This window comes from Triturus cristatus, chromosome 12 (assembly GCF_964204655.1).
Source record: "Triturus cristatus chromosome 12, aTriCri1.1, whole genome shotgun sequence".
NCBI lineage: Eukaryota > Metazoa > Chordata > Amphibia > Caudata > Salamandridae > Triturus > Triturus cristatus.
The window spans coordinates 72,270,540-72,282,962 of NC_140595.1; the positions used below are offsets into that span (position 1 = coordinate 72,270,540).

A 12,423-nucleotide genomic window follows, 5' to 3' on the forward strand; every position below is an offset into this window, starting at 1 on the left:
TGGAGCAGAGCCGCTGTGCACTGCTGGCACTGTACACTGGTGATCTACTGCTCCACTAGTGTTGTCAGTAAATACTTGTCAGTGAAGTATTTTATTTGAAATCTCATAAAAAGCTTTCCTCTTGACTTTTTTTGCCTTTTGATGCTTTGCAGACATGAGGAAGAGCGTGTGCTACCGTCATTTTAATGACACATGCGAGAATGAGCTGTCTTTTAACATGACCAAGAAGATGTGTTGCTGCTCGTACAACATTGGCAAAGCCTGGAACAAGCCCTGTGAGCCGTGTCCAGTTCCAGCCAGTAGTAAGTATGAGTCCAGAACCAGCGCCCTGAGCTATGTCCTGTCCGAGTCATCAGTATATGTAATACCAGTTTAGAAAGCTGTGTGTATGATCCTAGAAAGCAGGGTCTGTATTAAGCCCTGTTCTAACAACAGGTAAGGGTGTGACCCTAAAACAAACACTATGAGATATGACCTGGCCCATCCACAAGTAAACATAAGCTTAGAACAAACACAACCACGTGGAGCTATTCTGTGTTCCAGCCAACAGTAACAGCCAAGAGCAGGGCAGTGCACTCTCTCCTGTCCTGATCTGCAGGGAATATAAGCCTAGATCGAGCATTGTGAACTACACCGTGCCCCTATACTTCTTAAGTATGAGCCTAGACCCATCATAGTGTCTATTGCCTGGGCCTGACAGTAGTAGACCTGAACCTACAACAAACACCTATGTTCGTCCTAGTCACTAAGAACTTGAAACCCCAAAATTAGCACTATTGGTCAGTCAATCCCAACCAGGAGTTTGTATAAGCCTATAAAAAGCGTGCAAGTCTAGAACAAGTCATAAGAGTTATAACGGTGCTAGCCAACCCTAAAGACGAGGCTAAAGCCAGTCCTTACTGCAGGGCGATAACCCATGCAGAAGTAAGCATGGAACTAGAAGGACACCTGTGTTATTTTCTACGTAGCAGTAACACTTCATAAACCTTATTAATGAACATGCTCATTCACAGGTTGATCTAACATATTCTATTTTTACTGCAGCTGAATATCAGATCTTGTGCGGGAACCAGGCCCCTGGGTTTATCATCGACATCCACACAGGAAAGCCCACTGGTGAGTACATGTGATACATACTTTCCAATATTGTGCGATTTAAGAGCAGACAATTGTTTGCAGCATCCTTAAATATTGTAAAACTGTTACTGACAGCCATTTGCATGGCCCACAGCATGATTGAGGTTGTTTGTTTTCCTATATGGAGGGGTCCTGGGCTGAGGATTCAGACTGACTATTCCTATAGGATTAGGAAGCAATAGAGATTTGCCTATACCTAGTCTCTTTGTAGAGTGGCGCGGTGGGTGAAAACCGATAGACTGGAATGTGGCTCAAATGATTTCCAGTGACTGAGATAGATTTGCACATTCCTTCCATCATTTTGTGGTTTGTTGTAATTGTCTTGGATATTCTTGGAATGGTATGCCACTGTGGCGTTGATTTGTTTCCTTTTGAGCTTAAATTTACCATGAAAGTGGCCTTTTCGTGTGTCCAAGGAAGCCTCGGATTACCAGAGTAAATCAACAGATAAGATGGTTTCTGTATGTGGAGGAACCGTGATGCAATAAATTGGCTTTTAATTATTGTGTGATATTATATCAGTGCTTTATGGCTGCTTACATCGACCAGCTGCAAACACTGAATGAAGTGCATGATATTTTGTCATATCCCTAGACCAGTCAGTTACAGTGATTGATTACTTACAGGACATGTGTATAGGTAGCAGCCTAGAGGCGAGGGTAGGAGAAAGGTTTTCAATTTACTCAGCAGAAGTAAGGTGCTGAAGCAGAGTTGTGACTTTATTAATGCGGGAGGTGACAGAGAGGCTTAGATGACACTCAGGAAATGTACGATGTGTACAAATATTGCTTCATGAACAACTTCTACGGGTCATTCCAAGGAGACCTCTTCAGTGTTAACACTGAAGCTGACATAAAATCAAATACGGCAAATAGACCCAAAGAACATAAATCCATATTTCTTTTAATTAGAAACAAATTATAGCCTGATACCAGAAACTCTTTGCAAAGAAATAACATATTATTTAGTCCAAGAAGGAAAACATCATTGTGATATTAACATAGATTAATATATTTAGGATAAAGATCCTTAATGAGCAATGCCTTCATTTGGTACTTAATGCAAAGTTAATTCATCGTGTTAGTGGAGAACAGGTTCCAACATCAGTTAAAGTGCTTCTTGTTCTACCCATGAGCTGTGACCCTTGGCCACTTTTCATTGACACTGTTTGCCTGTAGTAGATACTGGGCTGTTTCCAAGACATTGTTTTATCTTCTTTTGATATTAAAGTGTCTCTAGAAGATGTGTTTGCCTTCAGTAAATATTGATCTTTTGCTCAAATTTTATTTTACCTTCAGATATTGAGCTATCGATTGAAACTTTTTTTCTTTTCAGTAGATATTGAACTGATTTATAGACAATTTATTTTACCTTCATTAGATATTGTGCTGTCTCTAAGACACTTGTTTTATCTTCAGTAGATTTCGATCTGTCTCTAAAATATTTTTATATTCAGTCAATTTTGATGTTTGCCTTCGGTATATATTGAACTGTCTCTAAGACTCTTTTTATATTATCTGTATATTGAGCTATCTCTGAGACATTTGTTGTCTTTCAATAGAGTTGTATTCTTTGATGGATCACAATAAGTTCCGCCTTGATTTGTTTGCTCTTGGAGAAGACAGAACAGATGGCTAGGGACAGAAGAAATGCTTCAGAAGCACAACCAGTGGTGCTCTGTGTCTTTTTTTGTAGTACACTGACTGCGCCACTGACTGACACACCATAGATTTCTATGGCTTACAGTCAACTCCACATTTCTGAGTTCTATGACAAATCTTTTTAAGCATTACACATAAGTAAAAAAAAAAAAGTTTCATATGTTGCTCATTTTAAGTCACCCTTATAAATTGGAGGTCCGTTCTGAAATATTTATTAGTCATGCCTATACTTAGAGAAACATTCAATAAGGCTAAACAACAGGCTTGGAAGTGAACATACCTTAAGCCTAACTACAACACAGTATGAAATATTTGTCTCAAATCCACGTCATAACATGATCAAAGGTAATATTTGTGTGGCAGGCGGTTTAAGAACAGAATCTGCAACAATAGGCCCAGTTAGTGCTTCAAAATCACCTCCAACTTTTTTTTCTGCATTATTTTATTTCTGTAATCCAGTTCAGCTCACACCTCCCTAATTTAGGCATTGTAATCCAGTTTAGCTCACACCTCAGCTCACACCTCCTTAATTTAGGCATTGTAATCCAGTTCAGCTCACACCGCCTTAATTTAGGCATTGTAACCCAGTTCAGCTGACACCTCCTTAATTTAGGCATTGTAATCCAGTTCAGCTCACACCTCCTTAATGTAGACATTATTTGTATACACAAGCTCAGACGTCTGTGATTCTCACTAACAGTATTCTTAAAATCCCTATCCTCTTTCATGTACAGATATCGATGAATGCAGTGAGATCCCAGCAATCTGCACCAATGGTGTCTGCATTAACCAGATCGGCAGCTTCCGGTGCGAATGCCCAATGGGATTCAGTTACAACAACATCCTACTCATCTGTGAAGGTAATGACCACTCGTTGAATGCACAGGAATGGTATCTCCAGCGTGAGAAACTTATGCTTCAAAAGGGTAGCGTATAGAGGTGACTTTCTCCCTGAAGGAAGTGTCTGCACCAGAGGCTGACCTAACAACGTGTATTATGGCTTCTCTTAAGGTTTCATAATTTTATTTATTTGCTGTACCAGTGAAAGGTGACACGTTGCCAAATCCTTCCCTACTTAGGGATGGCAACGATTGTGACTAGTAGGAGCAAACTAGTGCCTCCTTTCTGATGCCTAAGGCTTTAGATCACATAGGACCTCATTATGAGTCCTGCGGAGTTTGGTTAAGAGGCTCTAGCCAGTTGCTCCTGCCGCTCGAGTTAGGGATGCTGGTAGAACTCCGGCAGAATGGAAATACAGGGAGCATGGATGTCATTTAGGGGTCACCAGGGGTCGCCTTTACGAACCCTGGCACTGCCTTCGCGACCCCTGGCCTCAGAGGTGGCAAATTCAGTGCCAGGAATACTGGGGCAGCTGGGGCTCCACTCTCTTTATTTCCTGTCATTTTGTTATTACACTAATAGTGAATTAACAAAATATATTATTCACTAATAGTGTAATAAAAATTGAGTACTTTATGCTGGAATATGCCCTTCCATGGCGGCTGAGGTAAATAAAAAATGCTTTTAAATGTATGTTGTGTGCGTGCTTGCGAGTGAGAGTGTGTTTATGAGTGAGAGAGTTAATATGTGTGAATTTGTGTGTATGTGTAAGTATGTGTGTGTGAGTAAAAGTGGAGGCCAAATGGCACGTGATGTCACTTCCCTACCCCTGGCATTTTGGCAAATTGACGTCCATGGTTATGAGTGTGAAACCGAAGCTCCTTAAAAAAATTAAAAATTACTGGTGGAACTGGCAACCATGGACCACTTGTTTATTTTCCCGTAGCATTTCACTCCATCAATGTCACGCAATGTATGAAATGCCATCCACTGTGTCAAGTCTGCCGTATTTACTAATCAGTTTCATTGAGTCGGTACATTCATCGAATGTCTGCCTATTTAGAGCCTTAGCCTCGACCACTGTTCGATGTACGTCTTCGGGTGAATTGACTCATCTATTAAGTGACTACATTCTGAGATTGCATTTCCCCTTGATCTGTTTTCCGCTATTTGGGGCGTGTTCGCTGGTTGCTTATAAATTATTTTTTGATTTACATGCAGAGTGCTGAATGCAGCATGTAATGGAATATTAGTTAAGGGAGAAAACTAAATAAATTATAGAAATGCTCAAGTTATACCACAAACACATATCACCAATCACCTGGCAGTGTGCAGTCCAAGAATAACTACTGAACGCAATTAATCACGATGCTCTAGGTTAAGAGACAGAGGGTCTAAATGTAATGAGGCTTATACGACTAAACACGTCTGTTGAAAGTCATGCCACACAACATCTTTGCAAGAGTTTTGATTCTGTTTACATGATGAATGTACAGGTTAAACATGAGTTATTTCCATCTTTGCAGACATTGATGAGTGCAGCGGTGCAGAGAACCTATGTCAGCGCAATGCCGATTGCATCAACATCCCCGGAAGCTACCGGTGCGAGTGCTCAACAGGTTACAAGCTGTCTCCCAGCGGAGCTTGCATCGGTAAGCTGTAGAATCTTTCAGAAGCCCTGGAAATTTGGTTCATTGTGTTTATATATCTGCTCACAATAGCTAATTAGAATTACCAAGATGGAGCCTTCAGACTCATACACTAAGTGGCCACCTACTGAAAATTCAAAAGGGCAGAGTATAGGCATAGGTGTCTAGCAGCAGTGCAGGTTTCACTCACATGTAGACAAGTAGACATCAAATGCAAACTTATTTAGTTCATTCTAGGAAAGAGTGCAGACTTTGCTCATAGGGAGAACCAGATGCTACCATGTAATTTTCACTGACAGTAGTGTCTAAACTTCATATACACAAATGCACACATACACAAACAGCAAGATAATTTGTATGGAGCAGTGAACATCAGTGCATGCTTTCTTTACTTACACGGAATAGGTAGAGAATGTGCAGTGGTGGTGCTTGCTGTCCTCACACAGACATCAAGACTACAGCAGTGCAGAAAATACTCACACTTAGGGCCTGATTTAGAGTTTGGCGGACGGGTTACTCCATCACAAATGTGACGGATATCCCGTCCGCCGAATTACAAGTACCATAGGATATAATGGACTTGTAATACGGCGGACGGGATATCCTGTCCTCCATAGGTGTCACTCACGCATTCCACCTTTGCATCCCTCAGACCTACTAAATTTGAAACCAAGGTTGGTCCTGTAGGCAGTTCTGCTCCTCCTATGTGTCTCTGCTACCCTGCCTATCAGCCATTACTGGAATGGTGTAGATGCAGATAAATGGGGAAGCTATAATGTTTGCCACTGTGCCTTCAGTAAATGCAGATCTTTCTCTGAGAATTTATTTGACCTTCGGTAGATATTGAGCTCTTTTGAGATGTATTTTCTCGTCAGTAAAGACATGCTAACTCTGCTTAGTATGCTCAATTCTTTGTGGTACAAGCATGGCAGTGGCGGTGGTAACCCCTCATGAGACTGTGGGGTCTAGGCTGCTCCTTCTTCAAACATTATTACAATACATTGCTTCCTTGGAGCTGCACCAATAGAAACCAAAACATGCTGTAACCTTTTTAAGACAGATGTCATAGTGGATTCAAATAGTTTTGACCCAAACTATCAAGATGACAAGTGACAAAACTAATACACTCATTTACTAAGTAATTTCTAGATATATTGTCAACTGGCTGTACTAGGATACATGTAAGTTTTGTTTTGTGATATGGGTTCGATTGCTGACATGCAGAATAACTGGATTTTGTACAGGGCACCAAAGATTGTCAAGCTAACACAAAGATATTTATGCACTCTGAAGAATGCTTTTTGATTACAGTGTGTATATAGCAACTTCAATGAAAAAAATCTTCTAGCAAATGATCATAATGTGGAATGGTAGATGTGTGTGTTGAATTCTCATTTGATTGTTATGTTTTTGCACTCCATTTTACATTCAGGCCGCAACGAATGCCAGGAGATCCCAAATGTCTGTAGCCATGGCGAGTGCGTTGACACAGAGGGAAGCTACGTCTGCGTCTGTCACAATGGATTCAAAGTCACCAGTGACCAAACCATGTGCATGGGTGAGATGCCTACTTTCAATCCTTTTTCACTCTCAAAAATTCCCTTGGTAAATAATTGTTCTTCAGTCCATAGATTGTCTCTATTTAACTCACACAAGATTAAATTGCACGGTGAGAAGAGATCACATAAAGGCTTTGTGACCAATTACCTCCAAATATAGCAATGAGTAATTTCTTACTGGCAATTATAATGTCTGCCATGACCGGTGGTCAACAGCAGTAGCCGATTTTATCCCATGGTTGCCCTTTGATGTTCCCGATACGCCCACTCCCTTCCTAGGTTTCAAAGACAGTAGGAAGAACAGAAAGTAAACTTTGCTCCTAGGACCATGTTTACTTTTGGAAGCTACTCTGTCGAGGAGATAAGGGTGGGACAAAGGGACATGCCTGGGCTCTCATTGGCAGAAAAAAGGTGTGTGAAATCACTTCTGCTTTCCTTTTGTGAATTGAAGTTCACAATGTTTATTCCCTCTTGCCACCTTAGCATCATACATATTTTTGACAATGAAGACAGATTTTTCAGACAAGTGGATTTCTCAAAACCCTCCTTATATATAATGAAACACAAGTCTATTAATTTCTAGATGTGAGAAATTATTGTATGATTTAATGGGAAGACTACATTGACCAGGAATTATGTTAGAAACACAACGCCTATTTCAGTTTCTACCTTCCCAATTTATGTTACTTTATGTGTTTGTCCCTGAACTTAACAGAACAATGTATGGACATTTGCTAAGACAACCCACTCTAGCCGCAGCTGGGTGCCCATTTTGGCCAGAGATGGAGAACAGTTCGGCTTGTCTGGATTATCCATAAATCAATATTTCACTATTTTCAGCCTAATGACTGCAAAGCAACTTAAGTCCATCCGACAATTACGTGAGGGTAGACAATCAAAACACTTAACGTTTGCAGTTCATCCAATGTTAGCTGTCAATGCACAAGAGTGCATACATCCAACATGATGAAAAATGTGATGCAATTTTAAAGTGTCTTCTGTAATACAATATTGCATAATTTTCTATCAAGGCATTTGTTTTTTTAGATTTTGTAATGAAAATATAATGTTTAACTGAAAAGTCTGCAGAGAAGGCAGGAAGGCACATTTTATCGACCACTTTTGCTCATTCTGAAAGTCTTTCTGGAAATTTACAATGGCCTATCAATGTCCACCATTACTTTCAAGGCTCAAATGATAAAAATGTTTCCCAATAATTTCAGGACATCTCCTTGTTAGTAGACCCCATCACACAAAACAATCTTCACGATCGCTTATTGATTGAGAAGAACTGGTTCAAGAGACCTCGTTATTATTCTTTACACTCATTGCCCCTTTAACCCCTTCAGCGCGGCGCGGATTACCGCGCTGTGCTGAAGGGTTCGTGCGTGGGCGGGGCCATGACGGAGCGGTTCCATCATCCGCACAGCGCAACCGATGCGCATGACGGAACCGCTCCGTCATGCGCATCGAAGGGGTTAAGGAGGCACCTCATAACAAGTGTAGAAAATCTCCACACCATTTATGGATCAGGGAATCCCTCAATAGCCAGAGACCATCGAATCATCAGCATGCAGATTCAAGCTGAGCCTCTGAAGGAACGGTTGACAGGCCGATGCTTTTAGCTAGATGCACCGCTTAGAGATACTGATTACTTTTCGCTTCATGTTTTTTCTCGATTGTGCAGATATTGATGAGTGTGACCGCCAACCCTGCGGCAATGGAACTTGCAAGAACACAGTGGGATCCTACAACTGCCTCTGCTTCCCTGGATTTGAGCTCACTCACAACAACGACTGCATGGGTAAGCTACCGGAAAGTATCCTCTAAATTCTCATCATTTTCATCCTTTGTTTTCATCAAGTATAGTGATGGATTTGAAGGTTTATATTAAACAAAAAGGAAAAGATAATAATTTATTTGAAAATAAGAGCTTTCACTGTGTTTTTCCTTTCAAATTGCTTTCAAATAAAACATTTTAAGGAAAGGAGTGTTTTGTGGCACATGCAGGAAGAGACACGATTGTACCTCGTTATCACGCAGTCTTTTCCCCCGCAGGGAATTACAACGCAGTCGTTAGAATGACCGCGTTTTAATTCCGCATACCATTACCCCGCAAGTCGAAACAACGACTTGCGGAGGGGGGCGCTGGATGTTGGAATAGTATAATTTACTATTCCAACTCCAGTCTGTGCGGACAGTAGGGAAGGTGTTGGATTTTAAATCCAACACCTTCTCCCCCCCTCCGCAAGTCGTTGTTCCGACTTGAGGAGTAATGGTATGCGGAATTACAACGCAGTCGTTGTAACGACCGCGTTGTAATTACCTGCAGGGAAAAGGTTTTTTGGTAAACGTTGTTTACCATTTTTCACATCATTTTGCATAGAGACAGTTGTGATCATAGAGCAAAAAAGACACTTCTTACAGATGTCTTCAGATTGGTCAGGTCTGCGGCTTAAGGAATCACATGCCCCAGTCTGGTGCCAGAGGTGGACGTTTTTTGTGTCCCAGCTTCATGGCAGAAGTCTTGTAAAGTGACCTGAACAAAACAAAGGACCCAGCCTCTTGCTGTGTGGAGTTATTAATTTCCTTGTTCCTTCACTTTGGGAGAAAACCATAAAGTTTTCCGTAAAACCCTCACCCACCAGGGTTGCCCCTTGGTGGCATGCTTCATCATAGAGTCCTTTCCGTTCCGCTACGGAACGGGGCGTGCTGCGACCAAACGAACTACGCGGAAGTACTGAATGTAATGATTATGTGAGGCAGACGATTCTGCTAAGGAGGAGTGAGGTAAAGGAAGGTGTGTGTTTAAAAATACCTGGCTAGAGGGTGATGCTACTTTCATTCTGACCCTTTAAAAAAAGGGGAACAACTTTAGGACTCATGGGATTAATGTGCCCAAATCCTAACGGTCGACATGTTTCTAGCCTACCCCTACGGCTATTCATCAGGACCTAGAATATGATATTAGTGATATCTAGTTCTACTCTTACTGTTGGTCTGCTAAACCCAACTCATATACAGTGCCTCAATCGCACGATTATTCACAGGTGCGGTACAAAATTAATACCACCTGGAAATCCTAATGTAGTTTATTACTGTTGAAGCCTAGGTTCCATGGTTCACCTGACGGGAAGTCCGCTTTTAGTCAAACCCTCGTCAAAGCCTGAACTTCGTCTGATACCTACAAATGATCCGCTCGGGAACCGCATCTCATGTGCATTCGAGGTGCAATCCTCCCTAAATGTTCTGATTTCCAGAGTGTAATGCAGAAACATAAATTTCTGCTTTCCCGTGGTTCCTATTACAGCAACGATGTAAGTGAAAAATCATTCATCCCCACACTTTTTCAAGTTTTTACAGTGCACAACTATTCTGGATTCACATGCTGTGCTTTACTTCGCCATCTAGTGGTTGGGGCTGGAAATGCTTCCAAGTGGCACCACAGTACCAAAAGAGAAATAAAACCTAAAATGTTTGCCTGTTATCAAACAATTTGGCACAACCAAGGTTTTTTATCAAAATACTTATATTAAGATATGAAGACCAATAAGCACCCGTGTATTGTCCCTTTAGGAGCAGACAACTCGCTCCCATCCCTTGAGACTCATATCCTGTTTTCTTCTCTCTTATGTCCTCATTTTTGGACATCCCCTGTCTTTTGTGCTATATTTAGCATTTTCTTCTTTATCAGGATGCAGTTACATTTTTTTTTTTTTTTTTTAGATCATGCTTAGCCTCTGTTTGGTATGTGTGCTGGAGAATCACTTAGCTTAGGGGTCTCCAACCTTTTCTGCAATAAGAGCTACTTTTATATTCAAAGAAAATCATCTCGGGCTACTATTTTTATTAGTGATGTAACTGTGACCAAATCAGACAAGATTACAGTAGGGGCCACCATATGCAAGCCATCATCACCTCCGCGCATCAGACGGGGTTGCCAACAATAACGTAAGACAGGCTTTGTCAGCTTGGAATGCCTCTTCATGGGTAATGCATAACAGCCATAGTTGTTATGCCTGTGACACCAGGGTAATAATACAAGTAATAAATCAAAATGGCTTTTGGGGGAGTTATCACTCAAATATCAGCTTTTGAACATTGGTTTATAAGATCCAAGAACACACACATGAGACTGAATTTTGGCCTACATATAGTGATTCAGCCAGGCAAAGGATGGGCATGACACAGGAGAGCTACGGACAGGCGGTATCTCACTAGCTATTCTTTGGAGAAGCCTGCCTTAGATAAACCTAGAGATATTTCCATAGATTGTTTGGTGTCCATGTGGTGTCAGACAACTTTTTCAAGAACAAAAAACAGACTATGCAGAAATGTTGATCAGGGTTGGTGTTTCCGATTGATCTACAGCGTATTTGCAGTGGGTTCATATTTCTAATTTCCTTCCTCCTAAGCCACATACTAATCTTCTTATAGTATCCTGCCTCAATTCTGATGCTTCATCGTTCATTTCCTATTACCACTGCACACCTAGTGAAACTTCTGCAATCTAAGTTCTCCTTTAGGCAACATTTCTCTAAAGATTCCCTCTCTCCGTGGATGCCCCATCCGTGCTTCACTTAATTTTTCAGTTTTTTTTATGTATTTGAGGACGTCTCTTTCCTCATCTTACCCTCAACTGCCCCCCCCATGTCTGCCACCTTTGCCCTAATCCAATATGGCTGTCACACTTGCACTTCACACTGCCTCTCACTTCAGTTCTTAATTAAAGGATGCGCTGGAAGACTTCTGCCCTGACGTCCGCCTTTCACTGTCCTTATTTCTTTCCGTCAGTCTCTGAAACTCTAATGTCTTTGAGGTTTACTACTACTCCACCTGTTTTTACCCATTTCAATCATTTTTGCATCAATAGACGTATAAATATAGCAATTTCTAAAACATTGAAGTAGGAAATTGGACATCTTCTGGTTTAGCCCTCTGGCCTTATCCCAATGTACACAGAAATGACAATACAATGGGAGTGGGGGTCTTCAACAAAACATGAATGAACATTTGCAACTTACGTTTCTTCAAAGAAGTCTTTTGAGTCACTAGGTATATGCAGGGCCATTCTGCACCTGCGGCGTTTTTTCACATAATTATGAATTTTCCGCATGTGCCACTTAATCTGCTGCCTAATCTGCAGATTTGAACAAAAAATTAGTTTCTAGCTCAAAGGTATAAAAAGTTACTAAAAACATGGTGACACATGTTCCTGTTGCACTGGAGAGCCCTTTGCAATAGTTGACTGCTCATTTTTAAGTTACATATTTTTGTATTTGGGTGTTACATTGATCCTAATAAAGTGAAATCGATAACCAGACAGTGTTATTATGTGGAAAAAAGCCAAATAATAAAGTAATACTATCATAAAATGTGCTGAATAATGCCACATAATTTTCATTTTCTCGCTGCATAATATAGTCAACACTGCAGCATAATATGACCCTCCCCTGCCACATAATTCCAGTGGCCCTGAATATATAGAGACTCTTCTTTAATGAAGTGGATATCAGCTCACCTCTTGGACCATCCAGGGGAACAATGGCTGTGGAGGGTCATCAGACGATGCCTTCA

The 12,423-nt window shown here is 41.0% G+C and overlaps 1 protein-coding gene across 1 annotated transcript in view; it reads left to right on the forward strand.

Moving 5' to 3' along the window:
• LOC146772546 (fibrillin-2-like) overlaps nucleotides 1-12,423 on the forward strand; it is a 263,733-nt gene that overhangs the window by 222,573 nt on the left and 28,737 nt on the right. Inside the window, exons 41-46 of the mRNA XM_085638491.1 lie at nucleotides 153-302; nucleotides 1,045-1,116; nucleotides 3,533-3,658; nucleotides 5,165-5,290; nucleotides 6,720-6,845; nucleotides 8,534-8,650. Of these exons, the coding sequence (XP_085494617.1) occupies nucleotides 153-302; nucleotides 1,045-1,116; nucleotides 3,533-3,658; nucleotides 5,165-5,290; nucleotides 6,720-6,845; nucleotides 8,534-8,650 (717 nt within the window). The remainder of the gene's footprint in view (nucleotides 1-152; nucleotides 303-1,044; nucleotides 1,117-3,532; nucleotides 3,659-5,164; nucleotides 5,291-6,719; nucleotides 6,846-8,533; nucleotides 8,651-12,423) is intronic.